The sequence below is a fragment of the Muntiacus reevesi genome, chromosome 3 (assembly GCF_963930625.1).
Source record: "Muntiacus reevesi chromosome 3, mMunRee1.1, whole genome shotgun sequence".
NCBI classification, from domain to species: domain Eukaryota; kingdom Metazoa; phylum Chordata; class Mammalia; order Artiodactyla; family Cervidae; genus Muntiacus; species Muntiacus reevesi.
The window spans coordinates 17,733,193-17,760,264 of NC_089251.1; the positions used below are offsets into that span (position 1 = coordinate 17,733,193).

Consider the following 27,072-nt stretch of genomic DNA (forward strand, 5'->3'; position numbering starts at 1 on the left):
AGGGGGCAGTAGGTAAGGGGCAAGAGAGAGAGACTGGAGGAAGGATAATGACCCAACCTGACTTGAGCAGAAGGTGCCTTAGCCTGTTCAGACAGCTGTAACAAGGCACCAGAGACTGGGTGGCTTATACACAACAGAAACTTCTTCATCACAGTTCTGGAGGTTTGAAGTTCAAGGCCAGGATGCCAGCACGGTCAGATTCTGATGGGAGCCCTCCTCCAGGGTGCAAATGGCCAACTTTTTGCCATATCTTCACACGGTGGAAGGGGCAAAGGAGCTCTCAGGAGTCTTTTTCAAATTCAATTTTATTTTTTTATTGAAGTATAGTTGACTTACAATTTTGTGTGAGTTCTGGGCATACAGCAAAGTGAGTCAGTCATTCATATGTATATGAATATCTTATATGTATATGCATATTTTATATGTATATATAAATATTCTTCTTTAGATTCTTCTGGAGTCTTTTGTAGGGGCAATAAACCCTATTCATGAAGGCCTGCCCTCATGACCTAACCACTCACCTCAAACTTTACCTCCAAAGACCATCACCTTTGGAAGTAGGATTTCAACATGAACTTTGGGGGACAGATTCAATCTACGGCACTATGTCCGTACTGGAAGGGGTAAATCAGGAGAGAGAAGCACGCTGAGGGCTAAGCAGGGGTTATTAGATCATGGAAAGTTTTGAGTTTATCACAAAGGCTTTGGTTAAGTTTCATTTTTGAAGCAGGAAAATAAAAACCCAATCCATTGACTTCAGAAAGATGACTCAAGGCCGCATTTTAGACTGACAGCTGGAGGATGGAGGACCAGTTGGAAGTTCGTTGCTATGAGCTAGGTGACGAATGGGGAGCCAGGGCTGGTGGAAATGGAGCCACTTGTCCAGGAGAGAGGACATATGGCGGCTGGTGACACATGATGGTGGGCAAGGCAGAAAGGGTGAGGGGATGGACAGGCTTCTGACTTGGGAGATGAAGCAAACAGTCACGACATTTAATGACCTGAGCAGGGCAAGAGGAATCACACGTTTTGAGGGTGATGGAACAGGATGACAGGTTTGGATGTTCTGAGTCTGCTTGTGATTTCCGGGTGGAGATATTTAGCTGGAGTTGGGAGTGAGGGGTAGTTAGGGGACAGAGGTCTGAGCTGAAGTTAGGACCAGCTCAGAGGACCTATGTGAGCAGATGAGTGTGTGAACTGAAGCCAAGACGAGGGATCTCAGCTGACTTAAGAATGATTCTCCAGAGGTAGGAGAAGCCAGGGACAGTTTCACAGACACTGAGAAAAGAACCTCAAGAGAGTGGTCAACATAACCAAATGCGGCAAAGATTAAACAATACAAAAAGAGAATTAACCACCCTATTCAGCAGGAGCCAAGAAACGACCCTTGCAGAAGTGGCTCAGTGAGTGTTGGGGACACTTAAGAAGCAGGGGTGCCATGCTGACTCTTTCTGTAAGATTTATTGTAGAGGTTCAGGATTGTAGGATGGATTTCCAGTACTTGCTATTTTATCTTTCTATAGCCTCTTCTTGAGGCTGATGACTCATGCATTAAAAAGGCATGGAGAGATAAAACAGGAACTCAACTTTCCAGGGGACTGGCAGCCCGTCTGGCCAACTGGAAAGGCCTCATCTTCTCATGGCTTTCGGTCTCAGGATGCTGGGCAGCTGACTTCCCCACTGACAGTTATCAACAGCAGGCAGCTAAGATCCGATCATAGGCCTACTTTTCTAAGGCTGTGGTCATGCTCATCCTGAAAAAAATCGATGGCAATGGGTGAAATGGCACCCCTCTCCTGGGCACAGAGCGTCCAGCTGTACCCTGGCTAGTAGATCGAGACCTACCCTTTTGCTGGGAGGAGTGTCAGTCTGGGCTAAAGGACACCATGGGTGTCATTTGGGATGATGTAATAAAAAAGAAGACTCAAGCACAACACAAAGCAGACTCGAAAAGTAAAAGATCCATCATAATAGAAAGGATCTTACCAGTAAAGAGAAATGCCATCTTTTAATGACATTAAAAATCTGACCTGACATGTGGCTCTAGCAATAAGCAGGTTGAGCCAACATAATCCATCTTGCTATAAACACCGAGAAAACTATAGGAAAGTGAGCACAAAATAATTTTTAAGTCACAAGGCTAAGCTTTTAAGAATGAAGGTGATCAGATGAAAAGCTTACCCCAAAAGGCTCACATTGATGTAGTTGTGACATTAGAGGAGGGAGAGGGAGGGGGAGGGGGAAGAGGCGGGGGCAGGTGAGCTGGCCCTATGTTCAATTTTCTTTTTATGAAAAAAAGAAAAACTTTAAACCTAACGTGGCAAAGCAAAACATCTGTTCTGAGTGGTGGGCACATAAGAGTCTGTTTTATGTGCTGAACTATATGCTTGAAATAGCTTGTAAAGTTTTATTTTTAAGCACTGGCTAAACTCAGTATTTTCCTATTACTTCCGTTTCTAATTGGGAGGAATGAAGTTATTGTTAAATAGAAAGTCAGCACATAGTAGATCAAAACTTGCATAACTCTCCTTGTTTTTATTGTAAACACTATAAATCTCTTGACATATGCTTTTCTCATTGGAAAAGACCCTGATGCTGGGAAAGATTTAAGGCAAAAGGAGAAGGCAGTAGCAGACAATAAAATGATTAGATGGCATCACCAACTCAGTGGGTATGAACTTCAGCAAACTCCAGGAGAGAGCGGAGGATAGGGGCCTGGCATGCTGCAATCCATAGGGTCACAAGAATTGGACATGACTTAGCAACTGAATACTAACCACAAACTGCTTTTCTAAATAGTTTCCCTTGCATCTCTTTCTCAGCCCAATAAAATGCTTCCTTGCAAACCCAAGTGCCAACTCCTCTGTGTCTCTTCCTGTCCCTTGACCCCACCAATAGTTCTTGGCTCTAACAAAGCATTTACCATATTATATGGTGACTATTTATTAGCTCTTCAATGGCAAGGACCTGATTCTTTTGTTACCTAATACATTGGGATGGAACTCATTAAATAATTGTGGAATGAAGAATTGAGAGAAAAAAATTACAAAACCTCTTGCAATGTTCATCTATAAACAAGGGGAGTCCTGTTATTACCTGGCCTCCCAGCCTCTCCTACTGTGAAGTGAATCAAGTTACCTTTGCTGCTGAGCCTGTCAGGACAAGCCGATGGAGGTACTGTGTTGGCGAGCAATTCCTGGTCATGGCTCAATTTAACGAACCTCCAAATGGGGTCATTCAAACCCACCATTGCTGCCTTCCAGGAAAAAAGGACCGAAACTGGACTTATTCATAGGTATTCATCTAGCATCTCTGTAAAATTACGATGTAATATGTTTTCTCCAGAGCTGTCCAAGACCGTGTCTGCAAGAGCCAGAAGTGCACTCCAAAATTCCCTTAAGTCTGTAACCACGGTGCAGAGATGGGTGGCTGCCCCAACACTCTGCTTCACAAAAGCAAAAACCAGATCCAGATACAAGTGCAGTGGACGTGCCAACAGCAGGACTGGGAAAGTCAACTCTTTTTCGTTGTAATTGATGACAGGCAGCATCTTCCTCACCTTGCTGTTTGTTCTTTACATACATAAAGTCACTAAGTCATGTCCAACTCTTTTGACCCCATGAACTGCAGCATGGCAGGCTCCTCTGTCCTCCACTATCTCCTGGAGTTTGTTTAAGATCATGGCCATTGAGTCAGTGATGCCATCGAACTATCTCATCCTCTGATGCTATATACTACTAACCTAAGGTTGTTCTAATTGCCTCCCCAAGTGTTTATAATTGACAATAGTTTCTTTTGAATCCTTTTTTTTTTAACCAGTTAGAAAGTCAGAGACTCCTGGGAGTATTACCACCCAGTTGAAGAATCCTTCAATGAAAAAAGACCATTACTTCTCATGACTGTTACTTCTGATAGTCAGTTCTAGAGACTGAATTTAAAGCCTCTGCAATTAGCAAACACACACATACATATTTTAAACTACTGTTTAATCATTTTTAAAGACACACAAATTAGAAAAAAAACATTTAGATGTTCAGTTAAAAACATCTTTGAAACCCAGCAATAAGCTACCAGTGCAGCTCTTGGGACGCAGACTAGAAACGTGTGGTTATGAAATATCACGTCACAGTGTAACGGACACAGTGGTAGTTTTCATTTACCAGACAACAGGAACTAGTTCATGGATCTGTCAAAAAATAACACTTCTTTAAAAAAATATTTTGGAATCATAAAAACATAAAGCACAGAACACCACGATCTATTTTTTTCTCCCCCAGGGACGGCAAGTGAAGGGCTTTGAATACCAGCTGCTGGAGCTCGGAGCCCCTCGTGTTGGGGTGACAATGTTCAACTACTCCTACGCAGACATCAAGATGCAACCTTTAAAGGCAGGCAGGAATGAAATCACACATTTCCACGCTCTATGGAGGAGGGTTTCTCGTGTTTTGCCACAATTATTTTTACTTTCATTCCTATTGCTTTCCATCATGCTCCTGCAGGTCTGGGGAGACAGCTGTGTACAGGTGACTGAAGATGGAGCGAGTGTGTGCTAGACATTTGATTTCTCTGTCCTGTAATAAAAAGTCAGGAGCAAATGTACTTTGATGACAAACCCGTAGATACAGAACCAGAAATACTTAATATCGTAAAAGAAGCATATCTGAAATTCTTTACATGTGTTTGCCCTCTAGTAGGAAAAAACAAAGAGGAATATTAACAGATCAACTTCTCAAAGTTACTCCAGCACAGAGACTGGGCAGGATACATTTATGACTCCAGGAAAAAGCAGCCAGTCACTTTTTCCATTCCAAATGTTAAGAAAATGGTTAGTTATTCCACTGATGGTGCTCTGTAACTTTTGGTTTTCCATCATTATTTCCATTTCTTTTTATAGTAGCAAAATTTGATAAAATGTGACTGGAGAGATGGTTACGCATCACCGAGTAAGCTTTAGATAGTCATTTTGCATGGATCTTTATACTCTTACTTATATAAAGTCTCAGGGGTTTTTGTTTTGTCTCTTTGCTTTATAAAAGGTGTACTGAAAGAAGACAGTTAAAATGTTTTAAAGGCAAGACAGATTAGTTGGCATAAAAATGTGTCTTTAGGCTCCATTTCAGAAAGTCTTCTCAATCAATGACCTGTCGACTCAGTTCTTTATTGGGGTTTGCATAATGTTAAAAATCCCTTAAAATAAATATTATCTGAAAATACATAAAAACATTATTAAGCAGCCCACCAAGTAAAATGTAACTGGCTGCATGCTCTGTACAAGAGCCTGAAAAAGCAGCTTAGTCATTGACTCTAAGAGCAGTCCTACAAAATGCCAATGTGGAAAATTTCATTTAAAATTTTCTTGTGTAATAAATTACTATAAATAGATTTGACTACGTGGTGCTGAAGAAAAACACCATAGAGACCCTCTGCATCCTAGTCTTGCAAATCCACAATTCAGAGTGTCATTTCTTTTTTTAATGCCAATCTTCCTCTTCCCAATAAAGAGTGTGCCCTGATACACAAGCACTTTTACAAGGACTGTAGAAAGCAGAACTTCAGCATCTAACTTTAAGTGTATAAATGATCAGGTGTTTGTTAAATGTACACTGGGTTAAGTGTAGCTTTATTAGATCCTTGAGGGCAGTTAGGATTACATTTCACAGTGCTGTTTAGAGTTCTGCACCTCTGTCAAATCTGGTATATTCAACTTCAGCCAGGATGGACTATTAGTGGTTGAATAAAACTCCACAAAATACTGGTTTATATCTAAAACTTGGGACAAATGCTTTGCTGACACAGTAATAAGAGGCACCATTCTGAAACAATTATTCTCTCAAATAATTTTTTTCTTTCAACTAAAACGCAAAACTCTTCAAATCAATAAACTAATAATTTAGACAACTTAAAATAAGGAAACAAAAAAAGCCTAAGTGTCCAGAGGTGGTCATGAATTTACAAATGCAATTTACAAGGTATACATTTTAAATAGGAAAGATTTTTGTCCTATATGTCATCTAGTCCTTGAATAAAAATATATATTTTAGGATTATTTTAATGGAAACATTTTAAAGTAATTATTTTCTGTAGTTTAAAATAAGGTATAACTAAATTTTCTTTAAATATTATTTGAGAAGTTGGCAAACCCTGTCCAATAAAATGTCAATTCATATAAAATATTTTTTAGCATATATCTTCTTCAACTGTACGTAGCACAGACAGAAACCAAAAAAGCAGAGAAAGCAAAAAGAGAAAATATTTTCTTCAGTGGACACTATTTCATTATGAAAGCTTCATTTTAAGGGCTGTATTCAGTGGAAATGGAATGCTGCCACACCTTCTGAAATAATGGATTGTAAGGTTTTCCTCTGTTGCCTCAAAAACCTTTTGAAAAGTCAGGGCTTTGAGCTCAAGTTATCAAAGTAAATGACCATGAAGACAATCCTGATGGTGACTCTTACAGATGCTGCAAATGGTTTCCAACTGTTACAAACACAACTGCTCATAAACTCTGGGAAGTCACCCTCTGGGTTTCTTAAGGAAATTTCCTCTGGAGGGCAGGTCACAGGTCACAAGGTTCCCTAATGATGGTGCCTGACAAATACCTAGGTCTCCTCCCAGGACAATCAGTGCTTTGGTTCAGGTTACTTCCATTTTTCATTTATATATGTATATGTACATATATATACACACACACATATATATAAAAGTTTAACTTCTCTATTTTATTTTTGGCTGTGCCACACAGCATGCAGGATCTTTAGTTCTCCAACCACGGATCAGACCCGTGCCCCCTGCATTGGAAGCTCGGCATCCTAACCATTGGACCACCATCCCTTACCTTCATATTTAAAAACCATTCTTTAATACTGTGATTTTTCTTCTTCAAACCTGGTATCTGTGGAAATCCCGTATGTGAATTTCACATAGTGGGAATCAATTAACAAAAATACTTTTTAATCAAAAGTATGGTGGAGGCATAAGTGGTGGCTGGACATTTTGGAAGCCAAACAAACCTTCTCTATTATACTGGGTATTTTAGAAGCTAAATAAATTTCTTCAATTACCCTGAGCTCCGATTAAAAATGTTTATTTTAAAAACGAAGAAAAAGCTTGTTGTAAATGGTGACAGGTGAGATACATCAAAATAAATTAAATGCTACGGTTTCAAAAAATAAAACCGCGGGAAAAAGAATTATTTTGTTCATTTTTTTCCCTGAGTAGTAAAATAACCAAAAATATAACTGGAGTGGTTTCATGATAATTGAAGAATGAAGAAATAATATAAATATGAACTGAATCCTGTTGATTAAAACAGAAGCAATCATATATTACAATGAATCCCTTTAACATAGTAGAGATATACCAGTTTTCAATTCTTCTACCATAATTAGAAGTAAAGTATTAACCCTTACAACACTTCAAGTAGATATATTCAATTTATAGAGCACAAAAAGTCTCTTCTTAAGGAGGAAGGTCAAGCTGAGAATCAGAATTCTTTAGTTTGTCTTCTAGATTGCATACTTAACAATCAAAATTTCACCAAAATTAAAGAAAAGCTATTCAAAAACTCATGTCATACAGAAACAAAAATCTAGATAATCCAGGGGGATGGAAATCAGTCGGACTGTCACCTTGCTTTCTAGATGGTAGTGCTATGATAACATTCACTGAGCAAAAAAATAGCTAAGAGTGATACTAAGTTTACAGGCTGAGAAATAAAATATAATCAGATAATAGAACTAAATCATGATTATTTGTTAATGACTAGGCAGGCTGAATAAAAAGATCTTTTATTACACTTTCTTGTTTTCATTTATGACATGCCTAGACTTGTCTTTTAATCTCTAAATTTGTTTAATTTTTCTTAATAGTGATCAGATTCTCTGCAGCATTTAACGGAGGAGGCATGGTATGGGGTTGGGGTGCGGGGAGCAGATACTTTCCATGATTACTCTTTTCCAGCCTCTCACATTCTACAGTTCACCTAAATTCAAGTGTGTGGGAAAATAGAAAATTTATTTAGCCATCCATCCTTTCCCAGGAGGTAACAGGGCATGGCTAACTAACCTCATCAGGTGGGGGAAAAAAATTACCTTTAGAAAAATAAAAACATTTCATATCAACAAAGACAAGGTTATTGCTAAAGTTCTAGGAAGGTGTTTTTGCTGATTAGACCTCAGAAGTTCCAAGCACATTTTCCTTTTCCTTTAGTTTTAAAATGAAATACTACACAGCTTAAGCCAAAGAGTTGTTCTGTTGTTAACTTTCATTTGCAAATTTATTAATGACAAAAAAAAAAAAAGAGATTCATCATAGATAGGCAATTTGCATTTAAATTTAAAAATTTAAGGCAAAAAAGAAAATAAATTCCACAAAAGAAGGATCACAGAAAAGTGAAGTCAGAAGACCCTGCCCATCCTCTTCCTGTTGGCCCATTATTCATCACCCTGGGCCACCAGAACCCTGATACCAAGCTGGCACCACAACCCTCTCCTCTGCTTCTACTGCCGCAGCATCATAAGACTGTGGGATCAAAGGAGGAACCAGCCACTGAAGGCAAAGTGAATTATGATGAAAACGGCCTGTAAGATAAAACGCACATTTTCTGCTTCAAGAATCTGAAACCCGTTAACAAGAGTTAACGGTAAAACTTTCACCGGAGAAGTTAAAAGAGTTTGGAAATTAATTTATATTGTTCTCTACAAGGGGGGGCTCAGACCGAATGACTTTTAAGTTTCCATTTTCTTAAAACGTAACCAAATATGAATTCAACTGTTCAAGGATTAAAAAAGTGATTCACTAGACAGTAATTTCACTCAATGATGTCTCTTTCAAAGCCTTCAAGCAATCTCCCGCTATTACTTTCATTATCCTTTTATAACTCTATATAACTTATGTCTGATACATTTCTTAAAAATCCAACGTGATTATAAAGTTATTAAACTTTTATGTCTTACAGGATCACAAAGAACTCAGGTAAAGAGGGGTGAAGAGCCTTGGACCCCTGCCACATGCAGGTGTGTGTATGCACACAGGTGCTACAGGCCGGGTGCAGCGCTTCATTCATGCCTGCCTTCTTGTGTTTGTCATCTTCTCTCTTTTTTGAAGAAGAAGAATAAGCTTAAAATATTACATCACCAACCTTTCATTATGTTTAAGAATCCTTCCTTGAGGGTTCTCTGTCTGACACAGGGTGATCAAATTCTCCAGGAAAATAAACTACCTACAATTTGGCATCCGCCACTGCTTACAGTTCTACTACATACTGTAATCATCTGAGAAACTTTAGGAAAACCCTTCAAATACTGCGATGTTTATTGCATTTTAAAGTATCCGCAATCTTAAATAATCCTGTTCAAATTCTTCTGGAATTCCTGTGCAGCACACAGTATCAAATAGTGAAAGAATGTTCACACAGTGCCACACTTGCGAATACGTGCCACACTTGAAAATACCATTTAGGAAACAACAGTTTAGGAAATAGAGGGTTTAAGGCAAGACATTCATTTGGAGAAGTTAATTTTTCTCAGTCATCCAGAGTGACATGATTATTCTTCCCTCTCTTCAGTGCCTTGGGACATACAGCGCACATTCAGCAACAGGGCACACATATGACTCTATGGACATATGCTGAGGTCCTGAGTGCCCACTGAAAGAATGGAAATATTTTTTGATAAGGCGTGGCCCACCAGGACATGGCATGGGAGGGGTATTTCGCTCCATTTCCAAGCTGGTATACAGGGAATCCCCTACCTAAAACCGGCCGATTTCCCCCCATGTGATCTCTTCCCCAACAGACACAGACCCCTTGAAAGGTGCTAAGATTGGTTCCCCTTAACATACAGAAAATAGCCATCAGAGTGCTTTCCTCATCATTGCTTTAAAGATGAATGTCTAGAAGCTATTTCTTGATTCTGATTGCAAACATTATTTGTTGTGAAAAAACTATTCTGTCCCAAAGAATTTTCTCTTTCATCAAACTTTTTGGATCGTGACAGCTGAACGTTTTCATGTGTACTCTTTCCTTTTTGTTTTTTTTTCACTGGCAACAACAATAATACTAAGATACCAGCAAAGTGAAGGCTGTAATACCAGGAGCTAAAAGAAAAAAAGGAAAAGTTTACTTTATTAGATTCTGATAATTAACAAGACCTAATTTGACATCTGTCACAACTGTCCCAAGCCCCTTAGGATGTATATATTGATTACATTATTCTAGAAGAACAATCCCCCTTAGATGAAACTTCAATCATACATGCCTGTGGGTATTTATAAAGGACTGTACAAACCTAGGCCAATTACAAGCGTGATACTAGACATCATATTACATTCCTTTCTAAGGGTTCTAAGGCCAGAACTAAATAAAACAAAAACAAAACTTTACTTATTAATAGCTGCAGAGATCTGAAAATATCTCTCAAAACTTCAGAGTCAAATATTGAGTAAAGAATAGAGATGGTAAAGACACAGTAAAAGTCCTGCCTGCTACATACTGTCCCTAATTAAGTTACAAGTATTCCAGTGATGTTATGTTGTTGTTGTGAAAGTCGCTCAGTCGGGTCAGGCTTTTTGCGACCCCATGGACTATATAGTCTGTGGAATTCTCCAGGCCAGAATACTGGAATGGGTAGCCTGCCTTTCCTTCTCCAGGGGATCTTCCCAACCCAGGGATTGAACCCAGGTCTCCCGCATTGTGGGCAGAATCTTTACCAGCTGAGCCACAAGGGAAGCCCAAGAATACTGGAGTGGGTAGCCTTCTCCAGGGGATCTTCCCAACCCAGGAATCGAACCAGGGACTCCTGCATTGCACGCGGATTCTTTACCAACTGAGCTATCAGGGAAGCCCAGTGATGTAACTGATAAGCAATATACCTTCTTGATGGTTACTGTCACAAAATAAAGGTCACATTATTAAAAATATTATTAGAAGTATCATGCCTCAAATTAAATATAAACCAATGTGACCTACTGCTTCTATAGCTATAAATCTCAATATTCCTGAGACAGAATATCCAATAAATAGCTCAATCACATTTAAATATATGTAATAATTCTGTTAAAATGAAAACTTTAGCAGGAGTTACTTATGTCTTCCTGTATGACTCTTATCATATTCAATTCAATAATTCTGTGACCATATACTCTTGCTGTCATTCTAAATGCTAGGATAATAAAGAATTTATGAACGAATAAAGCTTTTGATCTCAGGCAGATCACTATCTAATATGGGGGAGGGGAATTTGGTGGGTGAGGGAGAGAAGATAAATAGATAAAATACGGAATTCAAAATAATAATTTCTATCATGTACAGATGACAATAATTCCTCTAGAGAAGGAAATGGCAACCTACTCCATCATTCCTGCCTGGGAAATCCCATGAACAGAGAAGTCTGATGGGCTACAGCCCATGGGATGACAGAGACAGGCACAACTGAGCGACTAAACAACATTAACAACAAGAGCTGACAATGTACCAATGAACTCTAAGAGTGAAAAGGGAACCCACAGTGAAATTTAACTAATTGATTATCTTTTGATTAAAGAAATTAAGAGAATTAATAATTTGTTATAAAGAACAGCTATACTTTTTTAACTACTTCATCATATTCTTTTTTTTTTATCATCATATTCTTTATTGTTCATCTTCTATAGGTTTTCCTTTTCTTTTGAAGTTAGCAGTCTGATAGCCTAAACTCTTGGTCCATGGACTTTATTAATAGCTTCTAGTGACTATCAGAGGATATACTGCCTTGGCCAAAAAAGTCCATTTGAAAAACCTGAATGAATTTTTTGGCCAACCCAGTATTTACTTTCGCCCCTAAAATATCTCCAGTGACTCGTAAGCATCTGCTGTAACATACACACCCCCAAACCTTGGCTCTCAAGCAGGGGGCTCTCACCACCCTTGGCTCTCGAGAGGGGACGCGATACCTTGGCCCATGGACCAAAGCTAGCCTGGTGTCTCTTTCTGTTAAATTGAGAAACAACTGACAAGTAACACTATTAGCTTCAGGTGTGCAACACAATGATTCGATCTGTTTTATGTCACGAAATGATTGCCACAACCATGTCGTTCATGTCCAAGTGTAGAAAGAAGAGCTCCACTTTCCAGTGAAACTTTTAAGAGATCTGAAGCAGCAAGTACCCAGGTGATAGTCCTCGAAGTCACACTCTCATCTCAAGTCTGAACGGTGTTAGTCATTCCATAAATAAACTTGAGACGGCTAGGTTTAAGATGTAAAAGTAACTGACAAGGCACTTTACTGCAGGAAATAAGTTGGGTTCTATTTTTCTATTCTACCTAAAAGCAAGAAACTTTCCTAAATTTCAAAATATGATACAAATGAACTTATTGATATTTACAAAACAGGAATCAACTCACAAACACAGAAAGCAAACCTATGGTTGGTTACCTAAGGGCAAAGGGTACAGGGGAGAAATAAATTAGGAGGCTGGAATGAAAATACAGACACTACTATGTATAAAATAGATAACCAATAGGGATCTCCTATATAGCACAGGGAACTATACTCAATATCTTGTAATAATCTATAATGGAAAACATACTCAATATCTTGTAATAACCTATAATGGAAAACAATCTTAAAAAGTGTGTATATATATATACGTATATACACACATACACTATATATTCATGAAAACCTTTGGTATACATCTGAAACTAACACAAATTATAAATCAACTATACTTCAATAAAATTTTTTTACAAATTTCCAATGGCACATTTGTTAAAGAGTTAACACTTACCTGTAAAACATGAGTGAAGGTTTTATAGAAAGAAGGACAAATGGCACAACTGTGTAACTTATTGCTATCTGAGTTGCTATCCATGTTATAACATCATACAAAAATTTCAGCTGGGGAGGTTCGATGAAATAATGTCTAAAGTTATTTCTCACCTGAAATAAACAGAAATATTCATCTTTAACAATGCTTATGGAATCATACCGACTTCATCAACTGTTTCAAAGATGTGGAATAGATGAAATTCTCATACACTGCTGCTGGGCATCTAAAATGGTACTGTTACTATGGGCAAAGCTGGTTCAGAGAAAACTAATACACCTATCAATAGGAATAAAAACTATGGAAAGAGCATGGTGAAGCATGGGGGCAAAATGTGTGAATCTGGGTGAAGAGCACAGAGGAGCTTCTTTACAACTTTTCTGTGGATTTGAAATTGTATCAAAATTAAAAGCTTCCCCCCAAAGTTTACAATTGCTTGCTGCTGCTGCTAAGTCGCTTCAGTCGTGTCCGACTCTGTGCGAGCCCACAGACCCTGGGATTCTCCAGGCAAGAACACTGGAGTGGGCTGCCATTAGAGCTCCTGAAATGCTGCCGTGTAACCTGCAGACCGGGCACACCTGGCTTCCCCGTGTTTCACTTTGCTGGGCCTTCCTCTCAGATGAAACGAGTGTGAGCGGGGCCTATCTACCTCCCTCAACACACGTGCCAGGCGCACCCACTGGAGCTCAGGCCTGGCCCGGCCAAAGCAGCGAGGCTGCTCAGTGGGCGGGCAGCCTCCGCCCCCAGTCCACGTGACTGGCCCTGCAGGATGAGAAGGCGTCCCCCATACTCACAGCTCGGGCCGCCAGCGTCATCAGCACTCCGGTGAGAAAGGTCAGGTAATAGCCCGGGTACACCCCATGCCAGATGGCAGAGAGGAAGAAGGTCTGGGTGGTGGGACTCAAGGAGGCACGCTCGTAACACACCCTGGAAACCACGACACATATGAGGGATAAGAAGCCTGTCAAGCCCACGACCATCATTCTTTCAGACCCAGTTAGGATTTAGGAAAACCACCACAACTTAGCTTGGCCATTAGCCTCAGGGAGGTTATGGCTGCTATGAGGTTTATAAAAAGATTTCTCACTTTTGTCTTCTTATTGGTATCACCAAAATGATCATTTCTAGTGTATGGGGAGTCTATCCTATGTACAGAAAAACTTCAATAAATATAAAAGTTACTCTTATCTTACATTATTTTATTATTTTCTTCACTAACATTTAGGACTTTCAATTGATCCAACTGTACTCTACTGGGAACCAGGCTGTGCTTAAAAGTCTTCCTGTCACAGATGGAGAAGGTACATGAAAATGAGATTTTCCTAAGGTATGAAATTTAAAATATAACAACAAAAATAAAATAACAATTAGCTCAGAAAATGTGCAGCCACTGGGGAGACTTCAGGGTACCATGAAGTGACGAGAGTATATTTGGGTATTTCAAGAGGTAAAGGTCATTATTTGTCATAAATAAAGGGCATTACAGAGAATGGTGCTTAGAGACCCCCTATCACAGGAGCAGCGTTGTATGAAATAAACTCAAAACCTGGTGGTATCCCATCGGGAACAAGGAGACAGGACCCCTGGGAGTTTCTATGCACTGTCCTAAATTAGCCTTCTGTAATCAGTCCTGTCTTCCCCCTGTGCATGGGACAACCTCCTCTTTATGATTCTTAACTCAAGTGCCTCTTCTCCCCACCCCCCCTTCTCATCGTCATCCTCACTACAAGGACCAGCATGTGGAGATTACTCTGCCGTGTTTCTAACAAGACCTTGAACTCCAACTGCAGAGGTTCAGTCTTCAGATCCTGCACCCAACATATAAAGGTCTATTGTACTGGAATATTTTAACTATTGTGGAAAAACTAATGCATACATATATGGTGGTTATGTAGTCACTTTTGTTTGGTCAAATCTCCCATAAATGAGGGATGTACTGGCAATTTCAGACCTTGGTGGGCACCTTTCAAGGCAAGTGGAGAGGTCTGTGGTAGCTACATTAGGACTTAAGGCTAAACAGTTCTCAGGCTTGGTACCACCCTGCTTTGGAGGACAGTTAAGTGTGTTTCCTGGTTAACACAAAGTCATAGTGTTCATTTAATTTAATCTAATCAAGAATGTGAACCCAGGGAAGCTCAGTCTCAATACCCAGAGGCCAAAGCACAGCTGAAGACGGTTCTGGAAGGAGCTTACCTTTTGAGCCAAAGAGCTGTCTGAATATTCCAATTATCGAGAAACATCTTGAAACTTGTTGACATCTGGAAAACAAAGGAACTTTTTTCTTCAGCGGACAAAACAATGAAGCTTTAAAAGGTAAGCAACATTTTGCTGGGCTAAGAGTACACACTTGACGCTGATGATGGGGTACGGTCTCTTTCCTAAATACTGCTTTCTAATGGAGTAACATCATTCTACGAAAGAAGTTTACTGTGGGGATCACCTCTAAGGTGTTATAAATGAACTTTGCGCCGTTTTCTCCTGTGCGTTAATAACACTTACAGGGGCCATCATGGAATCATCCCAAGACACTCCAGCAGAGCACGTGAATGAACAGCAGTGGCCGGTCACTGGGCACAGCTTGGATGCCCCACTACTGGCACAGCCCCACCCCGTGCCCTCACCTCCTTCACTCCTCCCCTACCCCACTTCGGGGAATCGCGGGCCCTCTGGACCTGCTCCCTGGGAGGAGTGGCCTGCACATCTTCCTACCTCCCCAGCCCCTCACTCAGGCCTCTAAGACTGTGCTCAGCAGGGCCTCTATTCCTCCAGCCTCACCTGTCAGTACCGCTAGGTAACAACAAGGGCCACAACCCTGTCCCCACCTCGGGCTGCCCCGCTTGACTGGAGTGCCTGGCTGCCTCCTACTAAGAACTCAGCCTATGGCATCATTTCCTCCAGCACACATTCCCTGGGCCACTAGTCCAAGCTGGACTGCTCTGCCTCTCTGATCACACCCAATCTTTCTGTTTCTCTGTAACCCCCACTGGATTCGGGCCCAGACGGTACCAATCTTATTCACCAGATCCCCATGGCCTGGGGCACGCAGCTGATGACCGACAAATACTGGCTGAGTGAAAGTGAGCATTATTGTTACAAATCTTTCAGCACCATTCTTGGAACATCATGCTGTAATCTACAAAAGCAAGTAATGCCACTTAAGAATCCTACAGTGACTGACTGCTTGATGATGCACTAACCTCTATTTGCTTGATCCTCAAATTGGAAATTAGGTCCCAATGAGCGGCTCCATTTTTGTCATAACCTCTGAATCCAAAGCCCGCTGCATTGTTGATGGCGTCGGCTGCAGGACACAAGGGAAAAGGAAGCGTTACGACCCTGTGTAACAAACTGCCATGCTGACCCAGAAGACATATGTTATCATAGACTACGCCCTTTAACTCTTAAATAAAGTGGATTTATTCTCATTTTTATCCGATATTATAATACAATAGGCCTTGATCCAGCTTTTAGGATCTAACAGTTTTTAGGGCTTCCCTGGTGGCTCAGATGGTAAAGAATCTCCCTGAAATGCAGGAGGCCTGGGTTCCGATCCCTGGGTCGGGAAGATCCCCTGGAGAAGGGAATAGCTACCCACTCCAGTATTCTTGCCTGGGAAATCTCATGGAAAGAGGAGCCTGGTGGGGCTATAGTACACGGGGTCGCCAAGAGTCGGGCACAACTGAGTGACCAATACTTCTCAACAGTTTTCAGGATCAGTCCTTATACACAGGACATGAACTGTGAGGGCTGCTTCTCCTGCACAGATGACCCCAGTTTTTCTCACTGGTCCTGAACTACACATCCTCAAGAGGGCACCCTCCTGGCTACTGACATGTCCAATGCTAATGCAAAGCCTGTTCATACGTTACTTACCTAACGTCCATGCAAAATAGTACTTGGGTCTGGCAGCCAAAAGAGAGACGTAGAGATAGATCACCTTTGTCGGCCATGAAGCTGTGGCCTGAAAATGTTCATCAATGTTGTACTCCACAGGTAACATCTTAGAGATGGTCAAGTGGAACAGTAAGGAAAGTCCACAGACCAAGAGTTTCTGAATAACTGCGACCTGAAAGCAAGACAAGTCGTCATAAACCTAATCCATACTCCTTTTTCTTTCTTCCAGGTATTATCGCCAGATGACTCACTCTGAAAATAGTTATTAACCCTGTATAACTCAGTCAAAATCCTGAACTCTGTCATGTTCAGCATTTAAAGCCTTCACTGTCTCACAGTTTGAATACATGAAGCCTTATGTCTACCTCTGAGTCATGGCTCAAATCACACCAGAAACCCCAATTTGTATTCGCAGGACTTTCAGTAATTGAAAAAATAATAATAATCTAAAAGCAAACACAGGTATATACGATGACTATGTAAAAATGTTATCATTAATAAGTTTCGGTAGAGATTCCCCCCACCCTGTTTTATTTATTTATTTATTTATTTTTACTTTACAATATTGTATTGGTTTTGCCACACATTGACTTGAATCCACCATGGGTGTACATGTGTTCCCCATCCTGAAACCCATCCCACCTCCCTCCCCATCTCATCCCTCTGGGTCATCCCAGTGCACCAGCCCCGAGCACCCTGCCTCATGCATTGAGCCTGGACTGGCAATTTGGTTCACACATGATGATTTATATGTTTCAATGGCATTCTCCCATATCATCCCGCTCTTGCCCTTTCCCACTGAGTCCAAAAGACTGTTCTATACATCTGTGTCTCTTTTGCTGTCTCACATACAGGGTTATCGTTACCATCTTTCTAAATTCCATATATATGTGTTAGTATACTGTACTGGTGTTTTTCTTTCTGGCTTACTTCACTCTGGCTCCAGTTTCATCCACCTCATTAAAACTGATCCAAATGTATTCTTTTTAATGGCTGAGTAATAGTCCATTGTGTATATGTACCACAGCATTCTTATCCATTCGTCTGCTGATGGGCATCTAGGTTGCTTCCATGTCCTTATTATAAACAGTGCTGTGATGAACATTGGGGTACACGTGTCTCTTTCAATTCTGGTTTCCTCAGTGTATATGCCCAGCAGTGGAATTGCTGGGTCATGTGGCAGTTCTATTTTCAGTTCTTAAAGGAATCTCCACACTGTTCTCCATAGTGGCTGTACTAGTTTGCATTCCCACCAACAGTCTAAGAGGGTTCCCTTTTCTCCACACCCTCTCCAGCATTTATTGCTTGTAGACTTTTGGATAGCAGCCATTCTGACTGGCGTGAAACGGTATCTCATTGTGGTTTTGATTTGCATTTCTCTGATAATGAGTGATGTTGAGCATCTTTTCACATGAAAAAATGTTAGCCATCTGTATGTCTTCTTTGGAGAAATGTCTGTTTAGTTCTTTAGCCCACTTTTTTATTGGGTCATTTATTTTTCTGGAATTGAGTTGCAGGAGTTGCTTATATATTTTTGAGATTAATTCTTTGTCCACTGCTTCATTTGCTATTATTTTCTCCCATATTGAAGGCTGTCTTTTCACCTTGCTTATAGCTTCCTTTGTTGTGCAGAAGCTTTTAATTTTAATTAGGTCCCATTTGTTTATTTTTGCTTTTATTTCCAGTATTCTGGGAGGTGGGTCATAGAGGATCCTGCAGTGGTTTATGTTGGAGTGGGTAGAGATTTTTATATGATCACACACACACACGGTTTACTTTTTTCCACTGTGCCTTTTCCCTAGTTTCCAAGTTCTAGGTATTTCATGGAAACTATTTTTACAATAAACAACTTTTACATTTCTTTAAACCTGAAAGTTCTTTTATGCAATTTTGTTCAAGATGATAGAACTAAAAGAGCAACACAACCAAGAAAACAAAAGATCTATACAAAAGATTCTGATGGAAAGAAAAGGCTGACCTTTACTTTTTTCCAGTAAGGTTAAATTACCTCAACAGAATCCAACTCATGGCGTTTTTGTGTTTTCAGGAGGCCAGACTATTTCAATCTGATTCTATATAAAGGAGATTCTACAGGCTACAGAGGAAAAGAAAGAAGTAGACAAAAGAAGAGGCCGGATCCAGATAAAAGAGTGAAACAAAATACTTGGATTAGTGTCCCACACAGGGATCAAATAATATTCCAATTAACTGCAATAATTTGCAGATAAACACTTATTTAACACTTTCTGTAATGGGGCCAAAAGCAAGGCTCAAAGGCAAGAGTGAGAGCACGTGCCAGATTCCTGAACTTTATTCCTGCACAAAAAAAGCTTTATTCATTCTCGGGCTGCTCTTATCAGGAGATGCTGGACGGTCAAGGGCTCTTTGCTGCAGCTGTTCTTATTCTCATTTTCCTGGTCATCTTTCAAAGCTTTCTCTAGGAAAGTAAGGTTACCTTTCCTTCACCCTCCACCTCTAAAATACCTAAGCTACACATCTGAATAGAAAGATTTGCAGCAGGTAATTAAAGAAAAATTACAATCATAAATGAAGTGAGATGAACCAAATGACCTCACACACGAACCTAAATATTGGATATATCCTTTTAGTAACATAATCAGAAATACCATGGCCCTTAGACTACACACCCTAGTCTCTAGGTCTCAGTTTAAAAACAGTTAACGTAACAGAAGTTATTGCATGCTCATGCTCAATCACGACTAACTCTTTGCAAACCCATGGACTGTGGCCCACTGGGCTCCTCCGTCCATGGGATTTTCCAGCAAGAGTATTGGAGTGGGTTGCCACTTCCTCCTTCAGGGGATCTTCCTGACCCAGGCATTGAACCCACGTCACCTGCATGGGCAGGCATGTTCTTTACCACTGAGCCACCTGGGAAACCCTAAAGTAACATCAGTTCAGTTCAGTTATGTCTGACTCTTTGCAACCCCATGAATTGCAGCACTCCAGGCCTCCCTGTCCATCACCAACTCCCAGAGTTTACTCAAACCCATGTCCACTGAGTCGGTGATGCCACCCAACCAACTCATCCTCTGTCATCCCCTTCTCCTTCTGCCCCCAATCCCTCCCAGCATCAGGGTCTTTTCCAATGAGTCAACTCTTCACATCAGGTGGCCAAAGTACTGGAGTTTCAGCTTCAGCATCAGTCCTTCCAATGAACACCCAGGACTGATCTACTTCAGGATGGACTGGTTGGATCTCCTTGCAGTCCAAGGGACTCTCAAGAGTCTTCTCCAACACCATAGTTCAAAAGCATCAATTTTTTGGTGCTCAGCTTTCTTCACAGTCCAACTCTCACATCCATTCATGACCACTGGAAAAACCATAGCCTTGACCAGACAGACCTTTGTTCGCAAAGTAATGTCTCTGCTTTTTAATATGCTGTCTAGGTTGGTCATAACTTTCCTTCCAAGGAGTAAGTGTCTTTTAATTTCATGGCTGCAATCATCATCTGCAGTGATTCTGGAGCCCAAAAATATAAAGTCTGACACTGTTTCCACTGTTTCCCCGTCTATTTACCATGAAGTGATGGGACCAGATGCCATGATCTTAGTTTTCTGAATGTTGAGTTTTAAGCCAACTTTTTCACTCTCCTCTTTCACTTTCATCTTTAGTTCATCTTCACTTTCTGCCATAAGGGTGGTGTCATCTGCATATCTGAGGTTATTGATACTTCTCCCGGCAATACTGATTCCAGCCTGTGCTTCTTCCAGCCCAGCACTTCTCATGATATACTCTGCATATAAGTTAAATAAGCAGGGTGACAAGGTACAGCCTTGACGTACTCCTTTTCCTATTTGGAACCAGTCTGTTGTTCCATGTCCAGTTCTAACTGTTGCTTCCTGACTTGCATACAGGTTTCTCAAGAGGCAGGTCAGATGGTCTGGTATTCCCATCTCCTTCAGAATTTTCCACAGTTTATTGTGATCCACACAGTCAAAGGCTTTGGCATAGTCAATAAAGCAGAAATAGATGTTTTTCTAGAACCCTCTTGCTTTTTTGATGATCCAGTGGATGTTGACAATTTGATCTCTGGTTCCTCTGCCTTTTCTAAAACATCTAGAAATTCACGGTTCACGTATTGCTGAAGCCTGGCCTGGAGAATTTTGAGCATTACTTTACTAGCGTGTGAGATGAGTACAATTGTGTGGCAGTTTGAGCATTCTTTGGGATTGCTTTTCTTAGGGATTGGAATGAAAACTGATCTGACCTCAAATACCAGCAGGCACACACACCCAGGATACCCCCTTAAACAGCTGAGCCAATGTGGGACTAGGAACCTGGAAAGGCAAGGGGTGAGGGGCCTAAAGCTGGGAAGGCAGATGTAACCCCCAGTTCTCCCGGTCTCCCGCTGAGCAGCTGGACAACCCCTCCCCCATGCTGGCAGGAGGTCAGACGTTAACCCTCAGGGAAGCCTCACTAGAGAAGAACCAGGCTTAGGGACGCAGGCCCACAGCAGGGCTGGAATGAATGTGGATACGTGGCTGATGCATCCTGAGACGTGATACCCTTCAGCAGCCACCCACCCCCCACCCCCTTCACTCAGTGCCCAGCTCCAGGGACCAGCAGTAAGGTCTGGTCACCCCACGGCAGAAGACAGGAGAAGTCTTCACTCAAGAACCCAAATAGCCCCAGAGAAAACACCTACAGACATCACAGGAGAGACTGACAGGGGTTCCCTGGAGCCATCCTCTGCTTCTTACACAGTGAAGGATTTTCTGTTTGGACATGCTGAAGTCACACGTCATAGTCTCCTCTGCAGCTGAGTGTAGCTATGTGGTCACGAGTAACATGGATAACTTCTGTGGTGAGCATCTTAGACCATGGAGTTGAGGGAAACACCCTACGAATGGCAAACCTGGGAGTACTTGGAGCTCCAGCCCATGGAGCCGTCCTGTTATCCATGGACCACTGACACATGAGATGTTGAGTGAGAGGAGAACACAGCTTCCCCCCTTGTTTAAATCACTGTCATTCTGGTCCTTGGCTCAGCAGCCAAACCTGTACCTTAACTAATGCAGCTGAAGACAACTGGGAGGCCCCCAGCAAACGGGCCACCGGGGACCTGACTGACCCACCTGGCATGCAGAGAGTCTCCCCACCCCACTCGTAACACAAAGAGTTTTCTACTGGGTTTGAGTGATCTGTAAATAACTCCCACTGTTTGACTGTGTGAACTATGTACATATGGAATTTATCGTTAGACACATTTATTTGGTTTTGTTTCTTTGGCCAGACCCACGTGGCTTGTAGGATCTTAGTTCCCTGACCAGGGACTGAACCTGGGCTCTTGGCAGCAAAAGTGAAGAGTCCTAACCACTGGACCACCAGGGAATTCCCTTGGAATTCTAATTTAAAGTATATTCAAACTGTGAGATATGCTGTTGTCAATAACCTCTTATTTATGGTGTGCAGAACCTGAAGGAGGAGAGTGGCCTTTCATAAAGGTTTTCCTGTAAAATACTCCATGACTATAAAGCATTTCCTCACTTCATAGGTAACCTTACTTTTGTTCTTTAATCATGGTTGTACTTCTAAGGCATCACCACTAGGTACTACGTGGAGTCATTTACCTTGAAAAATGTTTTTAAAGAAAAAGATGACAACACTGGTCTCCTGAAATAAACAAGGCTAATCAATACATGCTAGAAATGCTGCAGACGAATCTCCAGGTCTTACATTTGGTGATGGCTCTGTCCTTTCGTACTGTATCTCTTCTTTCCCGTTTTCACCTGACTGCGTCATATGGTATGATCTGCCTTCGATGAAAGTGATGTAGTCTTTGTAAGAGCAGAGTGGGCCTGCCAGGATACCCATGAAGTTACAGTTGTAACTTAAATACTCCAGAAGACTGGGCATGCGCCTGCAACAAAGAGACACACTATGTGTAAGTTTGCTTTGTGAAAACGAAACAAGAGTGATCAGCTCCAACCTCAACTCCTCCTACCATTTCCAAAATAAAGCAAGCTGTGATTTTCATCTGCTCCAAACAATAAGAATCTAAAGGTTCAGGATGAAGGAATGCTCAGTGGTGTTTCTGGATAAAAGAATTTCCATCCGGGTCTTTATGAGCCATGGCAAATGGTTTTTATCTGATTTCCTCATGAAACAAAGTCAAGGTGGACAAGATATGGCAGAAGATTAATCTCTTACTAGTCACTCACTCACTCACTTGCTTAACAAATCTATGTGTGCCCATGCTTCCGGGTCTAGAGACACAGCAGTAAATACCACAAGGGGATTTTGCATTCAGAGAACTTACGCAACAGCTGCAGAAAATCAACAATAAAAAACAAAGTAATTTCAGACAGCTAAGTTCTACAAGGGGAAGGGGGCATTTTATTAACAAGCCAGGAAGGCTTCTCTGATCAGGAGATGAGTAAGGGAGTCGTGTGAATGTCCAGGACCAGGACTCCAGGCATAGGGAGCAAAGAGCCAGGGCAGGTCCAGCTGCAGGGAGGCCAGTGCAGTTGGAGGCGCTGAACTGGGGAGGCAGGCAGGACGGGTGTCAGTACGCCGAGGTGGGGAACACAGGGCCTGCCTTACAAACCATGGTGGGAGCTTCAGATTTTATTCAGAATGTGCTGAAAAACTACAGTGGTGGTTGTGGTGGTGGTGTAGGGGCTCAGTCACTTTTCGACCCTTTGCAACCCCTTGGACTGTAGCCCACCGGGCTTCCATGGGATTTCTCAAGTAAGACTACTGGAGTGGGCTGCCATTCCCTTCTCTACTACAGTAGGGTTTTCAATACCTATGTTTTCAAAAGAAGCCCTCGAGCCCCTGTGTATGGACAGAGGAGGGTGGAGGAGGGGCCGCCAAGCAGGAGGATGTGGGATCCAGGGGGAGGTGACGGAGCTGGATCCACGTGGGGGACAGCGTCTGAGTACAGCCTGGCAGCACAGCCCTGGGGTCTGCTGATGGATGGGGGTGGGGAGCGAGGGAGAAAGGAGTCAAGGATGTCTCCCAACATTTTTAATTCAGTTGCTCTCAGGTTGGTCCAAATGGCACATGGTATCTAAAATTTACCAAGCATTCCAGTTCTCGATGCAGGAAACCCAGAGAAAACCAGTAACACAGGACACTATGAAAATGCATCAGAAATGTGTATTTTTTATACCTTAAAACCACCTCTGGGACCTACCTGGTGGTCCAGGGTTAAGAATCTGCCTTGCAATGCAGGGGATGAGGGTTCAGTCCCTGGTCAGGGATTGAACTAAGATCCCACATGCCATGGAGCAACTAAGTCCCTGGACCACAACTAGAGATCCCACATGCTGCAACAAAGACCCACCACAGCCAAATAAAAAATATATATATATTTAAAAAGAACAAAAACAGCTCCATCTGTCAAGTCTGCCATTCAATAACAACTATAAACCACCACAAATAAAAGAGCAGCTACAGCTGGGGATGATAAGGAGGCTCTTAAACATGTTATAGCCCCATCTGCCTCTCTAAGATGACACGTGATATCCTAAAAAAAATATGCAAACACTCTCTATGGCCAAGAGGAGTCAACAGAACCTCCTCATAAATGTTTTTATAAAAATAAAACAAAGAGAAAACAGTGCTCTGGTCCACCTGACACTCAGCTAGGTCACCACTTTCTCAAAATGCCTTTTAAATTTTTCTACATTTTGTTGTTGTTGTTTAGTCGCTCAGTCATGTGCAATTCTTTTGTGACCCATGGACTGCAGCCCTCCAGGCTCCTCTGTCCACGGGATTTCCCAGGCAAGAACACTGGAGTGGGTTGCCGTTTCCTTCTCCAGGGGACCTTCCCGACCCAGGTTATCGAACCCACTCTTGCCTGGCAGGCAGATTCCTTACCACTGAGCCACCTTTCTACATTTCAAAGTGCTTAGAACCTTAAGTACTTTTTCTTGAGGGCTCAAAAGTGATGAGAGCAAGGTGTTTCTGGCAGATGTTCCCTCGTAGTTCTTCCCATGTTGGGCCGAGATAGAGACTTTATCACCACCCCACACACAGCACACGTGCCCCGTCATCACAAAGCTGCAAACAGCCCGTTATGCACCAGCAACAGAGCCTCATTTTCAACACTGCTTATTTCAAGACCAGAACAACACCAGGTTATCTAAGCCGTAGCTCATCTTACAGCATCCAACAATGTATCACAATTTGGAAGGACGGGAGATAATTCTGATCTATTAAACTTGCTGAAGTCATTTCTGGCTCAACTGTCATATCAAACGACAAGTCATGTTAGGAAAGAAGCTGATAACTATAACACATGCAATTAAAATTCGAACTGAGCATAACTATAATACTCTAATTATGGTATCAATGGAAGCTTCATTCTTCATTCCATAAACATTGATTTGCTATCAACGGTGCGTGGAAATGTGAGAGAACTGTGGGCAACAATGAGCTCTGTGATTTTACGTTTCGGTAGCAAATCTGAAAGGAGTCCTCTCTGCCTCCTTCCACTGCTCAGACAAGCAGAGAGTTGAATTTAACCAGCTCTGGGATCTTGCCAGGCGGCCACCTGGGAGGGAAAGCGGAGACCAAGGCTGAGTGTCTATTAACGAGCAGTTCCTGGGATGGACAAGGACTCATACGGATCACAGAGTCCAGATCAAGCTAACCTCTCACCAAACAAATAAATTCAAGTGCATATTTACTGATCTATAAAGACTGGCTGTAGTGAACATCAAAAGAGAGTAATTTTAAAGATGGGGAAAGTATAAGAAGATTCTCAAGACATACAACCTGGGATCAAAGGTGAGCACTTCAGGCAGGACCTCCTACTACACAATCCCCTTCATTTGACAGCCATGCATATACTAGTCCCAGATTTACAGGAAATAAGGCGCTTGCAGGATGCTTTTCTTCAAGTAAAATGAGTACCTTATCTCTAATTATATTAGATTAAGGCAGGCCCCGCCAAGAAATTAAGCTAGTCCTTAGATTAATCCATAGGGGACCACAATAAATGACAGAGCAGTCTATCGCAGAAGGAATTCCTCAAATAGCAAGGTGAACATTATAAGGTTCTTCATTATTTCAAAACACAACATCTTTGTGCTGTTTTAACATATTGCAGCCTAGGACCTGCTATCAAGTCACTGGTCTACAAACGGTAGCTGCAATTATTACTCATAATTACTACATGAAGACCATGCAGACTTCCTGTCTTCGGGGGAACTCAGAGCCTCTCAGGAGTCAGGATATGGTACACAGGAGGTGCACACTGTATGATGACAGTATTCAGTGGTGCCTATGAAGGCAGGCCTAGCCCAGCCAGACTTGCTGCAGAGGGAGCAAGGTTTGGTTCCCGTGAAATAAGAGCCTCGAGGGGGACTAGTCGGCCTTGGCCTTGGGTACACAGGTGTCCTGGCAGAGACGGCGGGGACCTTGGCAGGAGACGATTTATAGGCATGTACCTGACCGCTAACCCCCGCTGTGACGGAGTCAGCTCTTCATCCTTCCGAAACATCCCTGAGAAATAAAAACAGACAATTTATTAGTTACGCTTTCTCCCAAGAAAAGAAGCATACTTCTTCCCTTGCATCACTTTCCTCATTTGAAATTCATGCCAAAATCTCAATTTTTGTATAACTGGTATAACTGGTCCCTTTCTTTCTCATTACAGCACAGGCTCTGTCACTGAACTGAATGCAAAATTAAGAATAAACAGTGAAGGAAAATGAGCACACTTTAGAAACCTTAGTGTTAGTCACTCAGTCGTGTCCAACTCTTTGTGACCTCATAGGCTGTAGCCCACCAGGCTCCTCTGTCCATGGGACTCTCTAGGCAAAAATACTGAGTGCATAGTCATTCCCTTCTCCGTGGGATCTTCCCAACACAGTGATCAAAGCCATGTCTTCTGCATTACAGGCAGATTCTTTACCATCTGAACCACCAGGGAAGCCAAAGCAGAATTCAGTATTTTTCCTGTCTTCCCTCCCTCCGTTTCCTTCCTCTAACAAACAACAGAAAGTTACGGTAATCTCTCAAACAAAAGGTGGTTAGAATATGGCTTTTTCAGTGATGAAAGATTAATTTTCAAATTCTTACCATCATGAATTTCATAAGCCAAACTAGTGATCTTCTGGGTAATTATCATCATTGGGCTGTGAAAAAAAAAATAATAATAAATATTTTAAAAGCAGAAATTTAAAATAATACTTATGATACATGAAAGAGTTTATTCTGCTTATATGACTGCAAAATCCTGAAACTTTTTTAACAGAAAAAAAGAGCCCAAGGGATTCTGAAGACAGAACTCCAGGGCTGCTGAGTCTGGGGACGGGACGGAAGACAGGGAATCTGGGCTTTCTGCTTTGCTTTAAGAGGCGGCTTGTCCTCTACAGGAGACTCTGGGGATAGGATTTC

At 41.7% G+C, this 27,072-nt stretch overlaps 1 protein-coding gene and 1 non-coding gene across 2 annotated transcripts in view; both read right to left on the reverse strand.

The window, feature by feature from the left end:
- Positions 1–3,973: 3,973 nt before the first annotated feature.
- The window catches only part of MBOAT2 (membrane bound O-acyltransferase domain containing 2), a 102,331-nt gene continuing 79,232 nt past the window's right edge, over positions 3,974–27,072 (reverse strand). The window contains exons 5-13 of the mRNA XM_065928559.1: positions 26,755–26,810; positions 26,121–26,175; positions 22,399–22,582; positions 16,678–16,870; positions 16,002–16,105; positions 14,998–15,062; positions 13,599–13,731; positions 12,766–12,917; positions 3,974–10,095 (exon numbers count right to left, since the gene is read on the reverse strand). Of these exons, the coding sequence (XP_065784631.1) occupies positions 9,870–10,095; positions 12,766–12,917; positions 13,599–13,731; positions 14,998–15,062; positions 16,002–16,105; positions 16,678–16,870; positions 22,399–22,582; positions 26,121–26,175; positions 26,755–26,810 (1,168 nt within the window). The 3' untranslated portion in view covers positions 3,974–9,869. The remainder of the gene's footprint in view (positions 10,096–12,765; positions 12,918–13,598; positions 13,732–14,997; positions 15,063–16,001; positions 16,106–16,677; positions 16,871–22,398; positions 22,583–26,120; positions 26,176–26,754; positions 26,811–27,072) is intronic.
- Positions 21,981–22,053, reverse strand: TRNAK-UUU (transfer RNA lysine (anticodon UUU)). Its single transcript has one exon. It is a non-coding gene; the product is annotated as a tRNA-Lys (tRNA).